The 25,626-nt window shown below is 45.0% G+C and overlaps 1 protein-coding gene across 6 annotated transcripts; it reads right to left on the reverse strand.

Annotated features, from left to right (window-relative positions):
• Positions 1–4,754: 4,754 nt before the first annotated feature.
• Atpsckmt (ATP synthase c subunit lysine N-methyltransferase) lies at positions 4,755–25,417 on the reverse strand. Of its 6 annotated transcripts, XM_021183134.2 has the most exons (7): positions 25,364–25,417; positions 23,776–23,901; positions 23,035–23,239; positions 21,777–22,054; positions 19,664–19,801; positions 18,311–18,361; positions 4,755–11,051 (listed from the first exon to the last, which is right to left on the reverse strand). In XM_021183134.2, the coding sequence occupies exons 4-7, from the start codon at positions 22,050–22,052 to the stop codon at positions 10,800–10,802; spliced, it is 717 nt and encodes a 238-aa protein (XP_021038793.1). In that variant the 5' UTR covers positions 22,053–22,054; positions 23,035–23,239; positions 23,776–23,901; positions 25,364–25,417; the 3' UTR covers positions 4,755–10,799. The 6 variants fall into 6 exon arrangements, with proteins under 6 accessions (XP_021038793.1, XP_029325394.1, XP_085688147.1 ...); XM_029469534.2 differs by lacking the exon at positions 23,035–23,239; XM_085832021.1 differs by having other exon boundaries at positions 23,035–23,901.
• Between the last annotated feature and the right edge of the window lie 209 nt (positions 25,418–25,626).

Consider the following 25,626-nt stretch of genomic DNA (forward strand, 5'->3'; position numbering starts at 1 on the left):
ATACCAGACAGAGAGAAATATTGACAAAACACAAGCCTGATAAAGAATTTGTCTTCTAATTAAAGGCCTATCAAGGCTCCATAAGAAATAAATAATACAAAAATTTAAAGACACAAAAGCTTTGCAGAGATATTTCACTCAGGGCAGCAAAAGTGTTCCATGGTGTAAGTCACATCATGAGGTGTTCCATATTGTATGGCTGAGATGTCCCACGGCTTACATCACAAGAAGGCAGTAGAACAGACTAGGACAGGTGGGGAGGGCTGAGGTGGGAGCACCTGCCACTCTCCCAAGCTGCTAGACACAGTCTGCTGCTGCCTATAAAGCTGGCCTGTCCTGAGCAACCTTTCGTTTTATTTGTAATCATCAAAAAAAGCAGAAGGAAAGAAAAGAAAATGAATCTCGTTCTACTGATAAACAACAGGTCAGCAAACTGGAGCAACATCCACACGGTGGACCCTACTCAGTGGCACGAAGGAATCTCAAATGCATGGGCCTCAGAAGGAGCCAGTTCAAAGAGCTCATCTCCGTGACGTCACTCAGGCATCATGGGCAAGGCAAAGCACAGGCACAGAAAATGGACCAGTGATTGCCAGGCAGGACCTGGGGACAGAAGCCATCTTCAAAAGGACACAAGGGGATCATGTGAATAATGGGTTCGTTCTGTGTCTTAATTGTGGTGCTAATCACATGACTCTGAACTGTCAAAACTCGCAGTGCTGTGAGCTAAACAGTATGAATTTCTCCACGCCAATTATAGCTGAAATGTTAAATTGTACGGCTTTTATAAATTACTAGAATTGCCTTCAAATGTGAGGTTGTATTTCTGTAGTGTTTGTATGTGTTGCCATTATTGGGCTATGCACAGAAGATGTTCCAATTTCTTAGGGCAGACTATTCATTTGACTGAAGACTGACAGAGAAACATCAAGCCTGCTAGGAAACCTCCTCCCACTGTAGGAAAAAAGTGTTCCGAAATTGCACATCCCTGTCCCTCCTCTCCCGTCACATACAAGCCCAGCATAAAACCTTCTTTCTTGTCTGTGTTCTGGCAATAGTTCATTTGCTTTATCATAATTCATCTGAATTGTTTCATGCTTGATGGCAGTATGGAGGATCTGGCCAGTAGTCATCTGGATGATCTGAAATCTCTGTTTATTGATATCAGTCTGGACATAATCTCCTGTGTTTGATAGCAGAGTGAGGCTTTCTGCTCAAAGTGGAAAAAAAAAAAAAAAAGCAGAACCATCTGTTTTCCCAGAAACGCTCTCTGCACAGGATCAAATTTCATGTCTTAAGTGGCACCAAATTTTTAAAAAGAAAAAAAAATACACGAAGAGATAAAGAGCAAACAACTGAACATACAACATCCCCACACATAAACTGGCTGACCAAGCTGAGGAGAGCATCAATCTACTGCACACTTATCTCATCCGGAGAAGTGCTAAGTGCCCGAACAGCTCCTCTTTGCTTCTAAGCACTAATGGGGGAAATGTTTTCCTTTCATTTACTGAAAATAACAGAAATGCTGTATCAGCAGACAGGCCACGACACAAAACACACACCGGAAACAAGATGCTGCCTGGCACACTGTGAGCAAGACAAAGAGGTTTCCTTAGAGCCTGATTTTTGCAATCTGAAGTTGAATTTTGAAAAAGTAAACTGTGGAAGGAAAGGGCCTCCTCCCCCGGGAAAGAAAGAGTGTGCATACAGACAGAATCCAGAGGTCTAAGACACACACACACACACTGAAGCCACACCAGGCTGGATGTCAGACAGAGGACCAGAGGTCTAAGACACACACACACACTGAAGCCATACCAGGCTGAATGTCAGGGAGAGGAAGGTAAGAGCAGCCCGGCTCTCCATCAGATGGAAAACTGTTAAATAGAAGAGAATTAGTTACATGCAAATAAAAGCAGGACTATAGCAAATATGAAATTCATACCTCTCTTGGAATATACCCCAGAGTACATATTTTAATTAACATAACAAAGAAAAATGGTTAGTAGTAAAAAAAATGTCTCATAGTTAATCATTTGATAAAAGGAAATTTTTATATAAAATTTCCAAATTTCAGGCCAACTTGCTGCCAAAGCTGCCAGCCTGAGCTTGACCCCCGGGATCTACACAATGAAAGGTCCCAGATCCCACAAGTTGTCCTCTGACCTCCACGCGCTGTACATAATGAACAAATTAACAGAATTTAACAATTATACATTCCTGGGGCTGGAGAGATGGTTAAGAGCATTGACTGCTCTTCCAGAGGTCCTGAGTTCAATTCCCAGCAACCACATAGTGACCATTATCATATGTACTGGGATCTGATGCCCTCTTCATGTGTGTCTGCAGACAGTGACAGTGTACTCATGTATGTTAAATAAATAAATATAAATATAAATACATTATAAATTCCTAATTTGAGTCCATTATCTCAGGAAGAAGCTAATGCTGCTAGAACTCTGTCTTAGGGTTTTATTGCTGTGAACAGACATCATGACCAAGGAAACTCCTACAATACAGACAACATTTAATTGGGGCTGGCTTACAGGTTCAGAGGTTCAGTCCGTTATCATCAAGGCAAGCGTACAGCAGTATCCAAGCAGGCATGGTGCAGGAGGAGCTGAGAGTTCTACATCTTCATCTAAAGGCCGCTAGAAGACTGACTTCTGGGCAGCTAAAATGAAGGTTTTAAAGCCCACACCCACAATAAGACACCTACTCCAACAAGGCCATACCTACTCCTACAAAGCCACACTTCCTAATAGCGCCACTCCCTGGGCCAAACATATACAAACCATCACAAACTCCATGGTAAAAGAAACATTTAGAAAGTCAAACAAATAGCTGGGCGTGCTGGTGCATGCTTTTAATCCCAGCACTCGGGAGGCAGAGGCAGGTGGATTTCTGAGTTCAAGGCCAGTCTGTTCTACAAAGTGAGTTCCAGGACAGCCAGGAGAGAGAAACAGAGAGAAACCCTAGCTCGGAAAAAAAAAAAAAAAAAAAAGTCGAACAAATAGTAAAATGTATTCCAACTAAGGCAACACTGCTGTTACCTGCCCATGTGGATAAGACTCCCAAGTTCTGCTGGCAGCTTGAGATGTACCCTGGCCCCCTGAGTTGCATCTGCGTGCCCTCAAGAGTTAACCTGGGGCAACACTAGCCTAGGCAGTTGTATTTGAGCAAGGATCCTCTGTGGTCCTGTTCTCAGCTCAGGTTCTCTCCATTCAAATGAATTTGCATTCTCACAAGTTAGAGCCTCAGAAGGGTGGATTCTTGACAACTGGACAACAGGAGATTTCTCCTATTGGCCCAATACAAAGTGAACAGTTTCTCCTTAATGGTGCTTATGCTCACTGTTTTTAAAAACATGTGTGATAAAAACTTGGCCAAGCTAAGTTACCGAAGTTTATGGCTCCAGAAGGATAAGAGTCCACTCATGGTAGAGAAGCGGCAGGCATGGTAGAGAAGTTGGAGCAGGATTCTGCGCGCTAACCTCTTGAATGGCAAGAAGGAAGCAGAGTGTTGATTCTGAATTGTCAAAGCCTGCACCCCATCAATGTGCTTCTCCCATTGAGATCACACCTTGTAAGTCTCTCAGACAGTGCCACCAGCTAGGGACCAAGTGTTCAAATGTCCAATAGCGTGGGGACATTCTCATTCAGTGTGGTACTCGTCTCTCCAACAACAGCAGCTGACTTCCTATTTACCTTGTCCTTCCACAGTGTAAGCTCACTCCTTCCCCACCAACCTACACATCTTTCATTTTCGGCTCCACTTGTTGCTCCTTCTCTCTGTCAACCCGGATAAAGAAGTGAGTGATAGTCACTCCAATGTCTGGATGCTCTCCTGCCCTGAGATTTCTTCTGCTGATGGAACGAGTCCATTACTTTTTAATTTAGCCTTAGTCTGTTTCTTGAGACACAGGCAGCATTCAGCCAGGTTCTTTGTTGGAATAGAGCACAAATGGCCTGTCACTCCTTCCTGATAAGGGTCTTTGTTCCCCTCTGAAACTTCCCTCACAAGCCAGGTCTTCACCATTGTGTCTCTCCACACTCCGGTCTCCTAAGCCCCACCCCTCGAATGGCCCATTAACCTCTGCTTACAGCAGTCTGTGTCTTTATTAGCCCCAAACTCTTCTATATCCATCCCAGAACCTATTTCAAAGATCCAAATTCTATGATAAGAATTTATCATATTTATCACAGCAATTAACCCCACTTCTGGTAACAATTTTCTATCCTGGCTACCTTCACCCCACCCCCCACTGTGAAAAATATCTCACAAAAGCAATTAAGGTAAGAAGTTTATTGTAGCTCACAGTGTGAAGGAACCACCCATCACTCTGAGGAATATGTGGCAGCCCGGGCTTGAAGCAGTTGATGCATTTGGTCACAGCACAACTACAGTCACCAAGCACAGAGAGGTGAATGCTGCTGTCTGTTCATTCTCACCTTTGTTTGCTTTTGTTTTTTCTCAGCCCAGGACTTCACTCCATGCAACAGCTCTGCTCACATCCAGGATGGGTCCTCACTTAAAACTCTCTGGAAACATCCTCACAGATCCATCTAGAGGATTTTTCTCTAGGTGATACTAAATCCTGCCTAGGTGACGATGAGGCTTAACCATCATGCTCCCAAACGCACACGCTGATCTCTAACACCCAGTCTCTCTCTCTCAGGGTCTGACACTGTTTATAAATAGGTTGTCTTCGTTAGGGTTTCCATTGCTATGAAGAGACACCACGACCAAGGTAACTCTTATAAAGACAAACATTTAATTGGGGCTGGCTTAGAGTCTCAGAGGTTTAGTCCATTATCATCATAGCAGGAAGCATGGCAGCATGCAGGTAGACATGGTGCTGGAGAAGGAGCTGAGAGTTCTGCATCCTGATTCAAAGGTAACCAGGAGAGGCTGGCATCCTCAGGCATCTAAGAGGAAGCTCTCTTCTACAATGGGTAGAGCCTGAGTATAGCAGGCCTCCAATGCCCACCCCCACAGTGACACTCTTCCTCCACCAAGGCCACACCTCCTAACAGTACCACTCCCTATGGGTCAAGCATATTCAGACCACCACATAAGTTAAAGAGGTGTATAAGGACTAGGGAGGCAGTTTAACATGCTCAAGGCACGAGCTGCTGGGCAAGCATGAGTGGACTCCTAACATACATCTAAAGAGTACACATGAAAGTTAACAGCTCTAACACTAGTGCCAGGGAGTGTGGGGAGGACAGAGAGAGGACGACACCTGGGACTTGCTGCCAAGTTTAGCCAAATCCGTGACTTAGGCTCAGTGAGAAACCTTGTCTCAAGAAATAAGGTGAAGAGAGCCAGAGAGGAACACACTCAACATGAACCTCTGACTTCCATAGGAACATGCACATACCGGCACATAGACATGCATATCCCCAACATGCACATCACACAGACACACACGATGAGTAAGTTTAAATAGGGTTATTAGAGTGAACCCTAATCCAATCTGTCTGTTTTCCTTATGAGGAGAGCAGACTAGGGTGAGGACCCAACAAGAAGGTAATCAATCCATAGGCTAAGGAGAGACGCCTCTGGAGAGACCAATCCTGTCGGTACTTGGACGTTCGACTCTAGCCTGTCTCTAGAGTATGTCTCTGCTGTTCAACCCCCAGTCTGTATATATTACCATGGCAGCTCCAGCTCATAAAGACGCATGCACGACGCATGCGCGATGCATGCGCGATGCTGATTTTCTAACGTGTGATGTGTTTGCACCGGAGTGTCTGAGAGGGAAAGCTATAAAGCAATTCTGATCCTAGAAGCTATGGCTTCACTAACCTTCTATAAAGTGGGGAGGAGACGTCTCTTAGATCTGCGACCTTATCCTTTAGGCATATGCCTTCAATCAAGGACCACCCTTTGCCTACCAAAGAGAAGCCCGATTCAAAGAGCCTTAGAACCCACGCTTCGGAGCTGCTCAGATGCTGTTAATCTGAGCTCATGCAGTCAAAGGGATTGGCTCATAGCAGCAGTGTCTTCCCCGTGACCTGGCCAAGGAGTGCAAATAAGGAAAACGTGTATCTTTGCTGTCAGCCAGGATCAGGAGATTAAGCATTTCATGTGCCTTGCCAAATGTGTCACTGACTGCATGCCTTAGTTTATTCAAAAGAGAAATGCCATGTCTCCACTGCAGAAATCACATAATGTCATTCTTTCCCCGTATTTCTGAAACAAGGTCTCATGTAATGTAGGCTGTCCTTGAATTTACTATGTTACCGAGTATGACCTTGAACTTCTACCTCTCTCTCCCAAGTGTGGAATTACAGCTGTGTACCCGCCCCCCATCTGTGAGATTCCCCTGTGTGTAAGGTGTGTGGTGGACAGTTAACACATGACAGCAATCATCAGCTTCTCAGCTACAGATTTCTCATCACTAACATGTTCAGGAAGAGAAACCTCACCTGGGCCTTTTTTGCTCTTCTAAGCTGCCATGGGGATGCAGTGTGGTTAAGCGGGGATTGCAGAAGAATGTGAAATTTCTCCATTATAAAATTAACTTTGTTCAGCCTTACCAAGATCAAATCTATGTTAAAGAGATTCTTTGACAGAATGCAAACACCTTCGATTAAGCACTGCATAGATATCCTTAGAAGATAGCATTAAGTAATCTAACACTTAAGTGGATATGTGAACAAGAGGCCACGTGATAAAATGATCTGTAGCACATTAGGGACTGGGCACAGGCAGAGGACAGAGGCAATATGGCAAACCAAGCCAAAAGCTTTGCCTGCCTTGTGACTTTGCCAACTGCTACTTATAGGGATGTAGTTTAATGCTTTCTGCCACACTGTCGTTCTGTTAACTGTCGCATCTTTCACATATACACACACACACACACACATATATACATATATGCACACACACACAAGCATGTGTGCACATATACACATATACATGTACACAGATGTGTGCACGTGCACGCACACACACACACACATACATGCACACACATACACAAGTATGTGTGCATATATACACATATATGTATATACACATGCACACACACACACCGCAGAGCTGAATTTAAAGCAAAGCCTACAAGACCCCAATGTATCCCACTACCTAATGTATCTAGCAAAATTGCAGCACTGGGTGCAGTTTGCTGGGACTTTTCTAGAGCTTGTTTTTTCATAACAGCCTGGACCTGCTGCTTGCAACTCTGTCCTGCAATATGACAGAGAAGAAAACTAACTCAACGTCTCCCTTCCACCCTTGGATTAAACCCGGAGATCAATGAGCCATTGTCTGATCAATCCTTCCTGGATAATGTTCGAGCCATAATATTAAATTAGAAAAATAAGACATCTAATTTCCCCACCTATAAAAGTTATATGGTCTTTTTGTTCATGTTCAATTTGCATCAGTTCATTGAGTCACAAGTGTGCCGCTTCCAGGAGACTCATAATGTGTCATTATTACAGAGCACTTCAATCTACAGGAAGGTGTTCTGCCTAAGAGGACTCTCAAACCACTAGAGGTTTCTAAGCTGAGAGACATTATTGTGTTATTTAGATGCGGCTGCCCTTTCCTTTATACAAATATCCACCTTCCTATTTAAGTATACGGCCCACAGTGTCTTTAAGGATAATAAGTTAGGTTCCCTGTGTTTAATACCTGTTTGGGCAAGTACTATTTTCATTGGTCCTAAAAATTACCTATTTTCTAAATGGAATCCTTCCAAAAACAGTTCACTTAGTCTTAACCAGTAAGGGCAGGCTGGGCTCTGTTCCCAAGGGCCTCTGGTCCTGTGGGCTGGCCCCTCCCACTTGGGACCAAGACATGCTCAGAAGTCTGTTGGCTTTGTCCTTCCAGTGAGAACTGAATTTCCTCTGACCTTGGCCTTTAGCCCAGTCTTCATGTTCCCTAATCTAACATGGAGTCCACGTAGCTCCTTGCCCCTTGCTAGCAAGCAGTCCACCAGCCAACAGTATGCACAGGTTCAGATACTCAGTTCTGTTCTGACCGACAGAGAAGGGTTGGAAGGATGTTTGCTCTCCATATGGCTGCTCTCTTGATGAGGCTGGGAGTAGACAGCATCCCTTTAGGGACGATGAGGAGCCATTAGTGAACTGCACTGACGAGAGGATTCAAACGCTTTGTCTGTGGACCGGCAAAAGGCTCAGGAAGGAAAGGCCCTTGTCACCAACTGATGATCTGTGTTTGAACCCTAGGATCCATATGGTAGGAGAGAACTAACCTACAAGTTGTCCTCTGACCTCCACGTGTGTGTAATATAACTCCTGACTCCCCCTGGTGCACACACACACTACTGTAAAAAGGTTTTTTAAATGAGCTTTTGACCATTGTAGTAAACCACTTCCCAAAAGTTTAGAGCCCAGCATTTCTGAGCTCCAGACTTCATGGCTGTTCTGGTATAATTTAACTTCACTCATCAGCATCCCAAGATTGTGACCACTTTGTTTGCGTTTGTGGGGATGGGAGGTTTTATCAGAACTACACGCCACCTTATTACACAGACCTTAGAGGTCTGTTTGAATGATTCAGGAGGCCCTATGAAAAGTGGGGGGAAAAAAAACCAAAAACATCACTTTGGTTTGTCTTGTAACTCAGACATGCTGCAAAGATTGCTTCTGCAACATCCCCACCAAGTGGCCGTCCAGCTTCTGCTTTCTGTCTACAGGAAGAAACTCTGATGCAGGGCAAGCCTTACTTCAGGTGACTTCATGGAGCACATTTCTTATTGGGTTTGGACTCCTTGTCTACATCTGTCCCAGGATCCTCAATGCTCTCCAAAGGACAGCCTAAGACCAGGGGTGGAGGAGCACACCGAGGACTCAGGCTGATTAGTCAGGACCCCTTGGACCAAAACCTGTAAGAATGGGGGTGCCCCTGGGTCTTGCACATGCCGGGCAAGGGCTCTCCCAAGAGCTTTTAGCTTCTTTAGCTTTGAATTTTATCAAGTTGTCATTGGTCCCTGTCCCAATCTGTTTAGACATGAACCCTATTTCTGACATCATAGTAGCTCTCCTGAACAAACTCGATCAGTGTCCTTAACCTAACTGATAAAAATTCAAACTAGACAGAGAGGAGAAGCCATACCTCCTGGTACAGAAGTTCCTTGTCACACTGTTTACTTAACAAAGCAGCACCTTAAAGAATAGTTCACGACTTCCAAGAAGCTGGTCAGTACACGTCTATGGATCTCTGAGGTCACAGGACTGAACATCCATTGATTCTCACCATGGAAAAGGGGGAAAAGGTAAGTTATAAATGACTAGAGTTTGATGCCTTTACAAACCCATCAGAAACACATATAAAAATCTGTGAAATACCTCCAAGGTCCCAAAGACCCTACATCTCCTCACCACATACGTGTCGCAAGGAGCAGGGCTGACCCTTCTCAGTGTGTCTGGAATATCACAGCAGCAGCTAGAGCAGGAGGTGAGAGCCACACAGAACTGCCTTCACAGGAAAACCCGAGGCCAGGAGAGCTAAGGGGAGCAGCAGTCAGCAAATGAAATGCATGTATCCCCAATTGGTCCTTGCTTACAAGGAAAATACCAAATGTTCCTGTTTTCATCAGTTTAGCTAAATATTCAGCCATCTTTTAACATGAAAGTCCCATTAGGACCTGTGGGATTTAGATCCCAGATGTGGGAGGGGAGTTCCATCTTTTCTCTGACAAGAGCAGATGAGCTGAGCTGCCACCATTCAGTATTCACTTTTCAGATCTATGAAGCCTGACTACTCACACGCAAAGGTTTTCTCTAACTTGTCTTCTATCTAAATCAGTCTTTTCTCGTAAGTGAGAAATGTTAAATAAATGGCTGTTCTCATAAAATAAGAGAAGTAACTAGCAGAAATAATTTGTGACTTCCCTGCACAGCCTTTCCCACAGTGTCTAAAGCATAAATACTGTTGGCAGAGCAAAGACTGTGGGTAGGTTTAAAAACTGATCCCCAGACCCATGTCCAGCGTGTCACTGTCCTGGTGGCAGACACCAGGGCTCAGAGACAGTAAGTCACTGTCCAAGGCCTCCTGCAGGGAACAGGACCTCGGCTCAGATTCCAAGCTCACTCCCTAGTCACCCTTACCGACTGCCACACGGATCCCAGCCAGAGCCAGTCACCCACTGTTAACCTTCTCCCTTCTCCCTGAGCCAAGGATGTTCCCAAAAAGCCTCATCAGATCTGAGATAGTACCACTTAGATTGTAGTACCACAATGACACTAAAATACGCAACGCTGTCACTTAGAGCCATGTGCAATTTATCACAACTCCCCCAAAGTTAAGGCATGTGCGTGTTACACGGTTCATCTGCACACAGTTGTACTTGTACGTACTCAATGCAGTAGAGTAAGCACCAGCCTCAGGGTAAAACACTCCTTGTCAGAGTTATAAAATCTAAATGGCACTCTCTTTAGAAATTTAATTTAGCTACAAACAACAGAAATTCAGTCATGAACAAAACCACAGGAAACTGCAGGTATTTGCCTAAGTGCCCTGTCCTCTTCACCCGAGCCATTAAACCATGCTGCTGAGACGACACCTTCTGACCCACAGACAGACTGTCTCGTACTTATATCTTCATGCACCCTATCCAGGATGTCCCACTAGGAGCACCTTTTACTGGGGAGGTAGAAGTGGAAGGATCAGAAGTTCCCGGTCATCATGCTCAGCAAATGCAAGGCCACCCCAGGCCGTGTGAAACTGCCCTTCAAAAAGCAGCAGAGTTTAAACTTAAAAGGCTCTCTGAGTTCTGTTCATTTTCTCAAGAACGGAAGACGAGCAGTGGTGACTTGTCACTCAACGTCAAGGAGCTTGCTCTGTGTCTCAGATGAGGAGGCCGGCAGTCCCACTGTCTCCGAGAGGTTCTTCTCCCGATTCAGCCGCCCTCCCCGTCCTCTCCGAGCACTCATGTCATAGGCCCACACGGTGTCGATGCCCTCTCCAGTGGTGTGGTCTGGGGTCCAGCGTGGGAACGGGAACCGACAGGCAATGACTCGAGCTCCGTCCTCAAGTTCCAGCTCAAGCTTCTTCTCCAGCTGTGGCATCTGTGGAGAGGGACGGCCATTAGGTCCCCTCAACACTGACAGGGAAGACTTCCAAATGCCTTTCTGCACTTCAAAGGCCCTGAACATATGACAAAACACATCACCGCAGGCACAGACACTTACCAAGCAATCCATTAACACGTGAAGACACATTACCGGCAGTTACAGGGACATTTTCTAGCACCCATCATAAAATAACCTATCTCAGCAGATACATGTCATAAATCCTTGCTTTTCTGACAAAAATCATGATGTGGCAATTAAAATACTATTTTAAATGACTTACCTACTTAAGCACTCCAACACAGCATGTGTTGGGTGTTTAAAACATATTGTCCTACACTTTTAACATCTCTAAAGTGGGATATACCATATTACTGGCATTATCTCAGAATTACTATAGCTGGGTTTTTTCCTCAACAATTAACAGTACACTGTAGCATCAACATTTTTTTTTTTTTTTTTTTTTGGTTTTACGAGACAGGGTTTCTCTGTGTAGCCCTGGCTGTCCTGGAACTCACTTTGTAGACCAGGCTGGCCTCGAACTCAGAAATCCGCCTGCCTCTGCCTCCCAAGTGCTGGGATTAAAGGCGTGAGCCACCACCACCCAGCTTTTAGAGTCTGTGAAATATCTTTTAATCAGACCATGAAAAAAAATTGGTAGACCACATTCTATCCATTAGAAATAACTTTATAATATGTTTACAACATACTGATGATGGATGTCCTCCCTTGGAGGTAGTCAGTTCTACAAAGTGCAGCCAGAACCTCACACGTGCTCGGCACCCCTCTCCCACTAAGCTACCTCTACATCCATAACGGCGAATTTCTAAATATAGGTTATATCAATTTTCTATTAATTTTATCACCCAACCTACAAATAAAGTGCCTTTAATATTTGCTGAAAGTATTGACATTTTAATGACATCAACAAATTAGCAACTATTTAAAATTATCTGTATTTGTAAAAAATGTACTAAAACCTTCACCTTCTAAAATTGTTTGTTTCACTTTCTACTTTCAACTAATTTTGAGATGGTGTAAAATTTTAGACAAGCTGCAGATCCTGAGAAAAGACCTATGTGCCATCCACCCGGGGCAGAGTTCTACCGCTCGCTGCCTTACTGCTCACCACAGCACTCTGGCTCCCTGAACTCTGCCTCTTTACAGAACAATCCTGTTCCTCCACAGTCCGAGTGAGGACCACCCCTGGAAGCAAGCCACTTGACCCTCAGTAACCCCAGAACAATCCAGTGATGTCCGGCACAGCCCAAGGAGCCAGCAGTGAGTAAGGCTCTTGCTTAGCCATATGGGTTGTTTGGTCTCCTAATTTTATTTGTTGTTGTTTGGTTTTGTATGTTTTGTCTTGTGGTACATGCCAGTCCAGGGAGGGCTCTACCGCTGAGCTACACGCCCACTTCAGTCCCTTCTGACCTGGAACAGTTCCTATCTTTCTTTGTCTTCCATGACAATGGCCAAAATGACCTTCACCTCAGGTTCCCCTGATATTTATTCCTGATGGCTCAGTGCATGGCGTGTGGGTCTCTGGCAATGGCCTTGCTGCAAGCCTGTGAACCAATCCAGGAGGCCCTTCTGCCCTGATGGTTCATCAGGCCCTCCATCAGGGTGAATCTTGTACCTCCGTAACGTACTTGCTGCCTTCCCTTTACCCTCAGTGACCCGCTGTAGACCACTGGAAGCACCTTTACTCACAGGCCACCTCTGCCCTACAAGTAGCATCCACTGAGGATTCTGACTGAATTCAATTTTTACCATAAAGACTCAAAGTGACAATAGCTCAATCCTCCATCTGTCCTCTGGATGGACAGTTAGGATTCTGTTGCAAGGAAGAGCTTTCCCTTCTTGTGTCCCTCTGTCTCCCTGCCTGCAACATCTGTCTGTGGCAAATAGGAATGTCCATGTCCTAATGGCTCACTCAGTGACTCATAGCTCACTGCTGGCCTTGCCTATCCTAATGTTCGACCTGTCCAAATCTGCCCACGGGGCATCCCTTGCATCTGGCTTCTCAGCCTTTGGAAACACTCCCATTCAATAGTTTAAGTACTTCCTTATGTCTTGGCTCAAACACTGGCTCAAGCTTTTTTACCTTCCTTTCTGCAACCCTAGATCAGCAATTCTCAAGGATTCCTGGTTCCCTGTAATGAAAAATGATACTTAGAAATGAAGATCTAAGCAAAAACTACTCCCTCTAAAAGTAACCACAGCAAGACAGAGAGACCGACAGGGCTCTCGTAAAGGTCTTATTCTTGACTAACATCTTATAAAAATGGCTCGGAAGAACCTCCATGACATGAACAGAATAAGCCAAAATTCTAATGTGTCATTAGACTTGATAGCAAGAGGCTAAATCTCATTAAGGAGAGAAGATTTCTATTCTTCTAGTGGCCGGCAAAGATTTAAAAAAAGAAATTATTCCTTGAGGGAAAAATTAAATACACAAAACATGAGACAACATGCATTTTCCAAAATATCAGGTTTCTTATGGTAATTTTGTTCATAAAAAGATAATTGTAAACGTATTCACATTACTATTCTTTTCTCTTTTCTAGTTCCTCTTATTTCAGAGTGACTGTCATATGCTAAGTCAAGATAAACCTAAAAATGAAAGAAGCTATTTCAATCATAAGAAATTAACTGACTAAATTACACATAAATATGCATCAAATCTGTCCTGATATCACACACAAAGAGAAGCATTGATGTGTTATGCCTACCTAATAGAATTCAAAATTATTCATACAATTATGGGTTTCACAGTGACACAAACTCATCATATTCCAACAATTCTTCAGCTAAAGGCATAAGGCAGGCCCATGGCTGACAGTGTGACACGTGACCTGACAGGCTCATTCCTCTTCCTCTTGGCTCCAAGACTGAGGGCGTCTTTACCAGGACGATACCCTGAAGCCTTGGCGGGTTATGCCTCACTTCCAAGACAAAGCTCAGCAGGTCTTGGGCGGCTCTCCCCTGAGGTCTGCCTGCCCCCTGGGCTTGCCCACGGTTGTACACCTGAGCTTTAGGCTCTCCCTTACCCAACACTTCCAGAGTGACTTCAGGAGCCCATACTGAGCTGCTACAGAGGGCTCCTCCTGTACCTCTCTCCCCCAGCTCAGCTTCTGGTGGCTCAAACATCCAGGAAGCAGAAGACAAGAAGTAACTGGCCTTGACTCTTCTGTCTCTCACCAATGTTGGATTTGCCCACTACTGCTTTTGAGTTTCTCTTTGCAGAGAAGCTGGAATTTGACATCTCACCAGCTAACACACTTGAGACTGAGTCTCAGTCTGTCACCTGGACACCCAAAAGAGCACTTAAGGTGTCTCCCAGTTTCTAATGTCTCGGGTCTGACCTCCATGAAGTTGTGATGGTCTTTTTCTATCCTAGCCAGTCCCTACGCCCTCTGCTTACCCGCAACAGCTCCTGCCCGTAGAAGGACCAGCATCTTTCATGTACCGGTTCTGTTCCCTGGCTCATCTCCATCATCCTCATCACCTGCACTTACTGACTGCTCTCCACCAACCAAGCAGCACAGCATTCAGCACTGGACAACTGCAGGTCCTCAGCCCAGATGACAACTCACAGACAGTATCCTTCCAGGGATACTAACCTTGCCCTACCCCTTCCCTGCTTCCAATAACCCCTCAGCACATTATTCTCCTCTAGTATATGGTGTATTCTACATGGGTGTCTCATTTACTATATAATCTTTCCACTAGTGTAAAAGTGCTGTCAGAACATGGGCCTCATGTGGTTTGCCACATGTAACTTGTCCTTGTAACTGCATACAGCGTGAACTCAGGGGAACTTTGCTCATGTGATCCTTCTTACCCTTAGAGTATAAACTGTCTGGGGCTCTGGATAAAGGGGCCCACTGCATGAGACTTTAGTTCACCTCATTTGTTGGCTCCGTTCTCCCAGGTCCCACTGCCTCTAAAGCGGTGTCAAGGTCCCTCAGGGTATTTGTATTTGTTACTCACTGATGTATAAGTGATAGGGGACCCTGTCTCCTATGCAGCAGCCACCCTCACTGCATGAGCACATGAGCAAAGTCTTCGGGCCCAGAAGAGCCCAGTGTACAATATTCACTGAAGGACAGGATCAAGGTGCCACACAGTAGAAAGTGGGGAGCATTAAGACCACTGTGGGGCTGGAGAGATGGCTCACTAGGTTAAGAGCACTGACTATTCTTCCAGAGTCCTGAGTTCAACTCCCAGGAACCACGTGGTGGCTCACCGCCATCTGTAATGGGATCCGATGACCTCTTCTGGTGTGTCTGGAGACAGCTATAGTGTACTCATATAAATAAATAAAACAGAAGGGTTTTTTTTTTTTATTTTGTTTTGTTTTGTTTTTTGTTTTTGTTTTTTTTACAAAAAGAACCACTATGAACAGCTTCTCAGAGGAAGGGGCAGGCGTTCACTAGGCCTAGTGCAGAGTGGGCCTGAGGGCAACAAGAATGGAGAGAAGCATAGCCAAGTCCAAGGACTGACAAGATGAACGCCTGTGCAGAGAACTAACAGGAAAATGGCTAAGACAAGGTCACAAGTGGGCAGGGGCAACTCCATGCCAGTCTGAGTCACTCAGCAGATTTGAACTTTTTCCCTAAGATAGCAAGTAAGTCACAGAGAGTTTTTGTTTGGTGTTTTGGTTTTGCGGGGTATTTGAGAGACTTGTGTAATCCATGCTGACTTCAAACACACTATGTAGCCAAGGATTACCTTGAACTACCTCCCACGTGTTGGGATTACAGGCATGTGCCAGCACATCTGTTTTCTGTAGTACTGGGGACCAAACCCATGAACACTAGGCACATACTCCACCACCTGAACTACATCTCCAGCCTCACAGAGGGTTTTAAACAAAGGCCCAACCAACTTGTTCTGCATTTTGAAAAGAACCTCTTGGTTCATAAGCTTATGCTTCATAGTGTTTAGCGGGTCCAAATGGCACTCACCATCCAATCTGATGTATGTTACACACTGAAGTGTTAGCACTGATTCCCACTTATTAACAAACGCACTGTGCCACTAGGAATAACCCAGCTGGCATCAAAGGCAGGGCTTCGGGCTTACCATGCCAGATGTCCTCCTCCACAGGAGTACTGACCAGTGTTCAAGAGAATGGGATGTGGTTAACAGCACCCTTACACATACACAGTAAGCACTTTCCCAGGGCCTCACAACTATGAGAGGGCAAAGCTGTACTCCAACTTCCCAGCCAGCATTCTCTCCTGCCCCTCACTACTTCCACTTGAGTAAAGTTTGATGTGGGCTGAAAGTGGGGGTTCCGCACATGAAACTCAGCCTTCCACTCAACAAAAGCCCAATGAGCTTCCTTGTGCCCCTCCTCAGCCCACCACATGGAGCACACAAGGAACGCTCTGTGAATTCCCACTGCTCCTCGCTTTCCCGCTCAAGGAAGCGCTCTCAGGGAACACTGAAATGCTGAAATTACTTGGCTGAGAGTTGTCTGTATGCAGCAGAAGCAGCAATGATTGCAAATGTATTTTTCAAAATAACAAGACTCCCGCTGCTCCTGAGGAAACAGCCCTGACATAATGTGCAAACCAGTCCCGACTCAGGCAGTAGAGCAACTGCCACCCAGCATCACAAAGGCCACTGCTGCCCCCAGCTGGGACAAGGCAGCAAGGCTTTGGAGCCTACATGTCAGCTTAGCACCTCTCCAGCACAGAACACCCAGGAAATCTACTTTCTACTTCCCTACATCCAATATGCTAAGCATTACATATTAGAAGGAAAAGGCTGAGCATTATAAGTAGTAATCACCATCACAAATCCCTATCAAGTCTATGATCCCAAATTATGTTTATTTGTGGGGTGTGGGAGTTGAGACAGGCCTCACTCTGCAACCCAGGCTGGCCTCAAACTCACAATAACCCTCCTCCCTGGTGCTGGGATTGCAGGTGTGAGCCCAGGTCTGACCCAAGCAAGTTTTTTGTTTGTTTGGTTGGTTGGTTGGTTGGTTGGTTTTTGGTTTTTCGAGACAGGGTTTCTCTGTGTAGCCCTGGTTGTCCTGGAACTCACTTTGTAGACCAGGCTGGCCTCAAACTCAGAAATCCGCCTGCCTCTGCCTCCCAAGTGCTGGGATTAAAGGTGTGCGCCACTACCGCCCAGCTCAAGAAAGTTCTTAAATGACCAGGGACCAAGACCTCGCGCCTGCCTTCACTTTTACAACAGTTACTCTTAGGTACCTTAACAGACACATAAACACAGCCACTTTTGTAATAGTGCCATTTCTGGTTTGTACAAAGCCAAGACTGAACCATTACACTGAAAGTTCCAAGCTGGGGATACTACATCTCTCAAGCAGTTCAACACTGTTTATAAAGGCCCGAGCATAGCTGGGCCTCGGGGCACACACCCATAGTCTCCACACGTAGGAGGCAGGAGAACTGCTCCAAGTGGAAGCCAGCCAGGCTACACAGAGACACTCTAGCTCAAAAAGCATCAACAAAAGTCTAAGGCATAGATACCAAAATAAAACAACAAAAACTAAATTTCCTTTTTTTAATTAAAAACCATATCAGCTATATAGCGCCATTTCATCAAACATCTAATTCTGCCAAGATTATTATGGCTACAATTACAAGTCTGAGAAGTAAAGAGGGTTGCTATCTCTGGTGTCTGAGCCAGCAGTGACATGAAGCATCCTCCCCTGAACGTCTCTGCAAGGCAAGTGAGCGAGCGAGGCCCATGCTCAGTACAATAGTGTGCTATTTTCACTTTGAACATAGCTAATCAAAGTTCAATACTCAGTTCTTTAGCAAATCTGCGAATTGGAGGAAATTGAAACCAGTCAATGCTCATCCACCCTGAAAATTATCTTCCAGAAAAATTGGAGGAATGATCAATTCAAAGGGAGCATCCCATTAACTTCCCCATGTGATTGCGGCGGGGTGCGAGTGAGCAGCCATGAAAATCACCGACCACACTCACTGCTGGAACCGCATAAGGCAGTTTCCAAATTGCGACTGGTAAGGCTTTGGGAGATCATTGAGATTTTTTTTTTCTCTGAAACTAAGTTTTAAAATGTGGCTGAATCCTTAAGATTAAACTTTGAAGGTCTGTAAGTATCTCATTAAACCAATGAACTGAAATCCAATGTTCCCTCAAAGTCACTGGGAAGCCACCACTGCCTATGTGTGAGAAGAGGTGATGTGTTGCATGCAGCTGGTCGTGCCAGCAAGAAGCAGGTCACAAGGAAAGGGGTGCAGACTCACCATCTGGGGCACACCAAAAATGACGACATTGGAGTACTGTGCAAAGGTGACCTGAACGAGATGGAAACAAAGGCAGGTTAATTCTAAGCCATGCATCGTGTTTCACAGGAGCCCACGCTGAAAGAGGGCAGGTTTTCAGTCCCCCAAAGAACAGCCGCAAGAGGCACAGCAAAAAGAAAACACTGCCACACGTACTTTGACATACACCAGTGAATGCTTTCCAGATGCATCCTGGGACACATCTCATCCTCACGGGGACTCCTTCAGGGCAGGACTCTGCCCTGCTTCTGGTCCAACACCCAAAGCCACCTGCCTCACATTGTAGCGTCTTCCTCTTCCCTAACAGTTCATTCAAAGTACAATAAAATGGTTTTTACAGCAGCTGAAAAATGGGTTAAAAGTGCTTTGCCAGCCAAAACTCTTATTGCCCAATAAAAGTCCTATTTACTCTATGGAGACCATTCAGTTATATAGAGCCTGAAAACAATACAAACAAAGTCCAAGTGTGCTATCATAGCTGCCGAGGATGGTGATACAAGTGGCAAATTCTTATTTAAGAAAAAGCACTTTGTGAAGCTTTCCTAACACAATAGACAGTCTGTGGCTTTATTGAAGAATACAGATACAAGATACTAAAGTGTAGCTCTCCACAACTGAGGGGTTCTGGAGGAGGTGAGGGTCAGAAAAGACTCAGATTTTTAAAAGAGGCCGACCATGGTGGTATGACCATGCTCCAGTGAATATACAGGCAACACAGACTGGACTGATGGGGTTTTTTCTTTCTTTTTTTTTTTGGGGGGGGGGGTGGGTGGGGGGAGTGGCAGGGGGAGGGTAAGTTACAAAAAGGGAGGGCAGACCTGGGAGGACTGAGAGGTGAGTGTGCTCGGGTGCATGATGTGAAATTCCCAAATAATAAAAATATTGTAGAAAAAAGAAGATACAAATATATTTGGAAACTCCCCCCACTTATGAGGACAAGAAGCTACCATAGACTCTTCACTCTATCTTCCAGCTTTGTCTTTTAACATGCAACACACACAGAGAAGCCAAATATTTATCAAGAATAACCTATGATTTCCAAATGAACTATTTCATTTTTTCATAAGAAAAATGAAACTGCTTGAACTTGGTCATAAATTCTTAGCATTCATATGACTTCTATCAAAACTTGAAGCTTCTGCGCTGAAGGAAGCCTATGGTAAATCCATCCGTTTAAAATGTGCATACATCTTGTTACGACGCAATGTTCATTTGGACTGTGTTTTCTCTTGACTCGCTTTGTCAGTCATCCTAATTATAAATGAATAGGGTCTATTAGCTTTTGTAGCTCCATCCTCCAGAGTTGTTACATACCTTCCATAGATCTGAAATATAAAACTTTGCAGAGCCATGCACGCCTGCCCTCCAGGCACGATATCTGGAGTACCAAACCAGCCACGGATTCAGTTCATACCCCACCGCTGGGAAGCCTTCCTTTGCAGCTGCAATCACCTGACAGAGGCAAGGGGTTAGCAGAAAAGTCATCTTGTATGAGAGGTCCCTATTTATGCTTTATAACCCTAAACCATCCTATTAAAAGATACTTCTTGAGGTCTATTGGGAAAGAGGAAGGGATCAGGGAGAGGAGAAATATGGTAGATTTAATGATTTAATGAGAATGGCTCCCATAGGCCATAGTTGAATACTTGGTCCCCAGTTAGTGAAACTGTTTGGAACGGATTACTAAGAGTGGCCTTATTCAAGGAGGTATATCACTGGGGCAGGCTTTGAGGTTTCAAAAGCCCAAGCCATTCCCAGTTAGCTCCCTCCCTGCCTTTTGCGCATCAATGAGAAGAGAGCTCTCAGCTATTGTTCCAGTACACTGCCTGCTGCCATGCTACCCACCATGATGGCCCTCTGTAACTGTATCCCCCCCCCCATCTCTTCTTCTGTAAGGTACTTGGTCATGGTGTCTTATCACAGCAATAGAACAGTAACTAAGACAGGAGCTAAGAGAACTGGGTTGGAGTGACAGGACCAAAGTGTGTGACGTACATGGGCAAAGTCTCACAATGAAACTCATTATTTCAAGTAAGTAATACAGGCTTTAAAATGGCTATTGCCCCCTTTGATGAAGATAACATGTAAAAAATGGTATATCTGACAGGACAACGGCCAACCCAAAGTTTTCCCCATTTTCTCAAAGATTTCACCTTGAGTATCAGAAGAGAGACACTCGGGGCTATGTTGGACAAATGTATCCCTGATTCTGGCTCAGCTAACCCTAGGTGACAACAAACTGTAGCTGAAAATCTGCACATTTCTGCACCAGTGGCCGGCAGAGCAGAGGGGAAAATGAAAGTCAACAACAGATAATAAGCAATAAAAATAACCTCCCCACGACCACAGCCTCATGAGCTCCCAGCAGCTGTGGCTGCCTGCACGAGACAAAGCCAGTCAGCCTTCTAGCATGGAAGGAGAAGGTGTTCCCAAGCCCCATCCCAATGAACGCATCCCAATGGCAGACAACTGAACCATGGGAATCATTTATTATCCCACAACTAAAAATGGCTAAGGCAGTAAATATTATAGTCCATAACATTTTGCCACAGTATAAGAAATGTTTTTGAAGCTATGTGGAGAGCCTTTTCAGTGTCTGTGTCAGGATTTCAGGTCTCCACCACCAAGCCAGTGTCCACAGGACTGGTGAAGGTAGTGCAGTCTGCCTGTCTGTACACTCATACTGCCAGAACACAAGCTCCGCCCACTGTCTGCACCCTACTGTCAGGACGTGCCTCACTGAGAAGCACTCACCTGCCAGGCATGACCTTTTCTTTACTCAGAGATTCAGGCTGGGATCCCAGCATGTTGAAGCCACTAAAATTCTGAATTTCCTTTTAGACAGGTCCTCATGTGACCCAAATTCTGTATACAGAAGAGGCTAGCCTTGAAGTCATAATCCGCCTGCCTCCGCCTCCTGACTACTGGGACCACAGCTACATGCAGTTATCCCCATTTTGAATTCCTATCTGTAGTCAAGCAGGGCTTCACTGTTCTTACTTAACTCTCTACCAACTCCCAGGAATCATTCCTCACCCACGAACCAATACAGAGAAACACAAAGCAAGCATCTAGGCTGCAAAAGAATAAAGATATTAAACTCCACGATTCAGCATGTTTCTTGTGATCATGCCACCTTTACTGGACCAAAAATCCTAATAGACTATTTTATAATTAGCAATTAACTGCTCCTTTCTATCTGGCATGTTTAGAGTTCTTTTCCTTCAGGGGAGGAAAAAAATCAATCACAGAAAAATGGACTCTGAACACATGCTGGTGGGACAACAGTTTAGCCAAACGCAAAATAAGACACACACTTTTCCAACTGCCACAAATGACAAATCTTTGCAGAAGCCTCATGAAAAAAATAAAGCAGAAAGTTTAACAATTCTGGTTCCAAACCTTAAAATGTTTTAGGATAACTCACGATCCGTCCATCGCCACTGCCGATGTCCACCAGAGGTCCTCTTCTGTGTCGCAGCATCTTGACAACATTTTCAACCTGCTTCGAAGTTGCAGGCACGAATGGCAAACAAACTTTCCGGAGGGCTGGGGTGATGAATGGTGTGGCCACAGCATACACTGTCAGCAGTGCACCACCAACAACCCCAGTAACCAAGAACCCCCAACTGCTCCTCTTTGAACTGTCGGATTCCAGACTCGTAGGAAGAACAGGGCCCGCCTGCCTTTCTTCCTCAGGCATTCCTAGATTTGAGCCATCATTGGGGGAAAACAGAAACACTTGGAGCACACACTAGAAAGCCAAGGCTGCATCTTCTCAGCAACCTTTCTCACACTGACTCATGCTGCGTGCGTGTGTGTGTGTGTGTGTGTGTGTGTGTGTGTGTGTGAGAGAGAGAGAGAGAGAGAGAGAGAGTGTTCGAGTGTTTGTATGAGTGTTAGAGTGTGTATGTGTACGTGTGTGTGCGTGCACATGTGTATGTGTGTGTGTGTGTGAGAGTGTGAGAGTGTTCAAGTGTGTGTATGAGAGTGTGCGAGTGTGTGTGAGACTGTATATGTGTGTGTGTGTGTGTGTGTGTGTGTTCCCATAGAGGCCAGAAAAGGGTATCAGATTCTCTGGAGTTGGAGTCTCAGGTGACTGTGGCTGCCTGACATGGGTAATGGGAACCAACCTTGAGTCCTCTGTAAGAGCAGAGAGTATTCTTAACCCCTGAGCAACCTCTCCAGCCCCACTAATCCCTTCTAAAGGACAAGTTCACTGAATGCTGTATAAAATTCTACAATGACTTCTAAATCCCACTGGCAAAATTAAAGTGATTTGGGAAAGTTCTTCAATACTAAAGAAAGATTAAAATCTTTCCAATGTACTGACTTAGTGTGTCTAGGACTCTCGTAATTAATGTGTTATCTCAGTATTCATTATTCCAAGTTTTAGTCATAAAACTCCACATTTTAATAGTCTGATCAAAGAAAGCGTCAGCTTGGAAACCCAGTGTTTTTAGGCTTTACTAGGACAGAATTAATACAAATACAATTTGTCCATTTAATGTGTACAGTTCAACGGGTTTTAGTATAAGTGTGTGTAAGCCTCATCAGTCAATTATAGAAGATTTTTACTGCCCAAGAACCCCTCTATCCGTCAGCTATCTTCTCCCCGTCCACCTTCTCCCACCCACCCTCAGTACCACTACGTTCAGTCTCCACTTCCTCAACTTCAGACTTACTAAGTTGTCTTCAACGGTGACTTGTATCAACTAGCTTGCAAAGGCCAGGGAGATGGCTTCAGTGGGTAGAGTGCTTGCTGTTCAGATTCCCAGCACCCATGGAAAAGACAGGCGCAACCACAGCACTGGAAGGTGATGACAAATCCCAGAAGCTGGCTGTCACTGTCAAGCCAGCCTCGCAAAAACAGGCAAGGTCGGTGAGTGACTATCCCAAAAAAATTAAGTGGACAACAGAAATACCTACGTCAAATTGTGGCCTACATGAGTACACATACGGAACTCCTGCACACACACAGGACCATGCAAATATACACATAAATATGCACACACATACAGTATGTGGTCTCTCACCAACTTACTACACTTAAAATGATACCCTCTGGATTCATCCATGTTGCTCCTAACCAGTACCTTACAGCTGAACCTAAGTATTATTATTTAAATAAGAATTCTTTCTGGGGGGCTGGTGAGATGGCTCAGCCGGAAGACTGCTCCTCCAAAGGTCCTGAATTCAAATTCCAGCAACCACATGGCGGCTCACAACCACCCGTAATCAGATCTGACACCTTCTTCTGGTCCATCTGAGGTCAGCTACAGTGTACTTATGTATAATAATAAATAAATCTTTTTTTTAAAAAAAAGAAAGAAAGAAAAACTTCTTTCTGTCATAGACAGATCACCCTGTATCAATTTGGGCAACGGCAGTTAAACACAAATCAGATGGCCCAAGTTCTGCCTCACCTGTAGACACATGCACAAAGCCAGAAGGTAGACAATAATGACGCCCTGGTCTCCAGGGTCTCCCAGGTGGCCTTTGAGTTGTAGAAACCAACTGAGGCAAAGACGTGTCAGCCTATGTATGAGCATCTGAAGGAATAAATACAGGGGAAAGTAAACTAGGAATCTGAACTGAGGGCAAAAGCATCGAGCCACTGGGCCCGTGCAAGCAAGAAGAGTGGGAGCGGAGCAGCCGCCTGACGGGAAGGCGGTCTGTGACCCACGTGACCCACGTGGGAATCTGCTCGCTCCTGCACCACGTGGGACCCAGAGACCAAGCACAAGCGTCAGGCTTGGCGACAAGCGCCTTTACTTGCCGTGCCATCCTTGTAGTCTTTCTTGAACTTAGCTTGATGTCCACCAACATTGGAATGGATACACTGTGGTGTACATACACACAGAGCTTTATTCAACTGTAAACTAATAATGACTCAGAACCATCATGTTTTCTCTCAGATGCAGAATCTTGTTTGTATGCGAGTGTGTGTGCTGTGTTGAGAGGAAAGACCAAGAGGAGAGAGGATAATGGGGACAGTTACTTATATGTCAATGGCAAGGTACAATGATATACATATATATGCGTGTATATATACATACACACACACACATATATATGACTGAAAATGTCACAATGAAAACCTTGTTTGTGTTAACTTTAAAAACCTTGTCCTGACATAATGTCAATCTGTGTCATGTAACAGCACAGACCTGAAAGCTAGCCTACTGTCATACAGGTTATATGCACTCTAATTTTGAGTACCTAATAAAAACAAGACAATACGACAGGGACAGTTTCTGTTCTGTTGGGTACGGGTGGAGAGACTGGAAATTCATCACAAATAAATCCGAGCTTATAAAATGAATCGTGATTTCTGGCAGACGTACTGTGCAGTTACCCGTACGGGGTATCTTTCTAAAGGCAAAACGCTGGGAACAAGAGACTCTGAGCACCAAGCCGTGCTACTTTGTCTCCACCTAGTCCTAGGTATCTTCCATCCCCACTGGCTCTTAGAATCTTTCTGTCTTCTCTTCCATAGGGTTCCAGAAGCCCTGAATTGAGGTCTTTGATGGGGATTTCCCACTTAGGTCTGAGTATACGCGCGGGGAAGGCCCAGGATCTGTATAACCTGGGGAGTTAAAGACAAATACTATGTGCTGACGACCAGGCACGTCCAGCAACCTTGTGAAGTAGGCATTATCATTATTATTTTTGTTGCTATTATTATTACTGTCATTATTGTTGTTGTTATTGCTGTCATTATTATTGTTGTTATCATTATTATTATTATTATCTTTGCAGACAAGAAAACAAAGCTACAGGCTCAATAACTTCCAAGCAGCTCGTCCACCGCAGGGTGGATTCCAGCCGACCTAGGATCGGGCTGAGCAGTGAATCGTGTGCACGGAGGTGCGGACAGCAGCCCCCAGCAAGCACTGTGGTAGCCACGACCGGCGCGGGGCGGAGAGCACCGCAGCCACGCGCGCCCGATCCTCACAAGCGCCCGCGCCACAGACAACTAAATCGCCCGCCGCCATGCCAGTCAAACCTCACCTACTCGCTCCATCGCGCGGAACTTCCGGGGAGACCGGAAGTGGAATCTACCAACGTCCTAGAGCCCGGGCAGCAATCAAGGAAAAGAAAAATGTCTTAAGAAAATCATCTCCCCGCCGCAACTCTGGATTCAAAAACTTTGAAAACTCAAATCCTTGAATCAGTGACTACATTATGTCTAGTATTAGCATTTGTGTGCTAGACGTCGCCTTCTAAGTTTCGAACACCCCCCTCGGTTCATGGAAGATGGACGTTCCCAACAG

The sequence above is a fragment of the Mus caroli genome, unplaced genomic scaffold, assembly GCF_978045245.1.
Source record: "Mus caroli unplaced genomic scaffold, Mus_caroli_1 scaffold_16, whole genome shotgun sequence".
Classification (NCBI taxonomy): domain Eukaryota; kingdom Metazoa; phylum Chordata; class Mammalia; order Rodentia; family Muridae; genus Mus; species Mus caroli.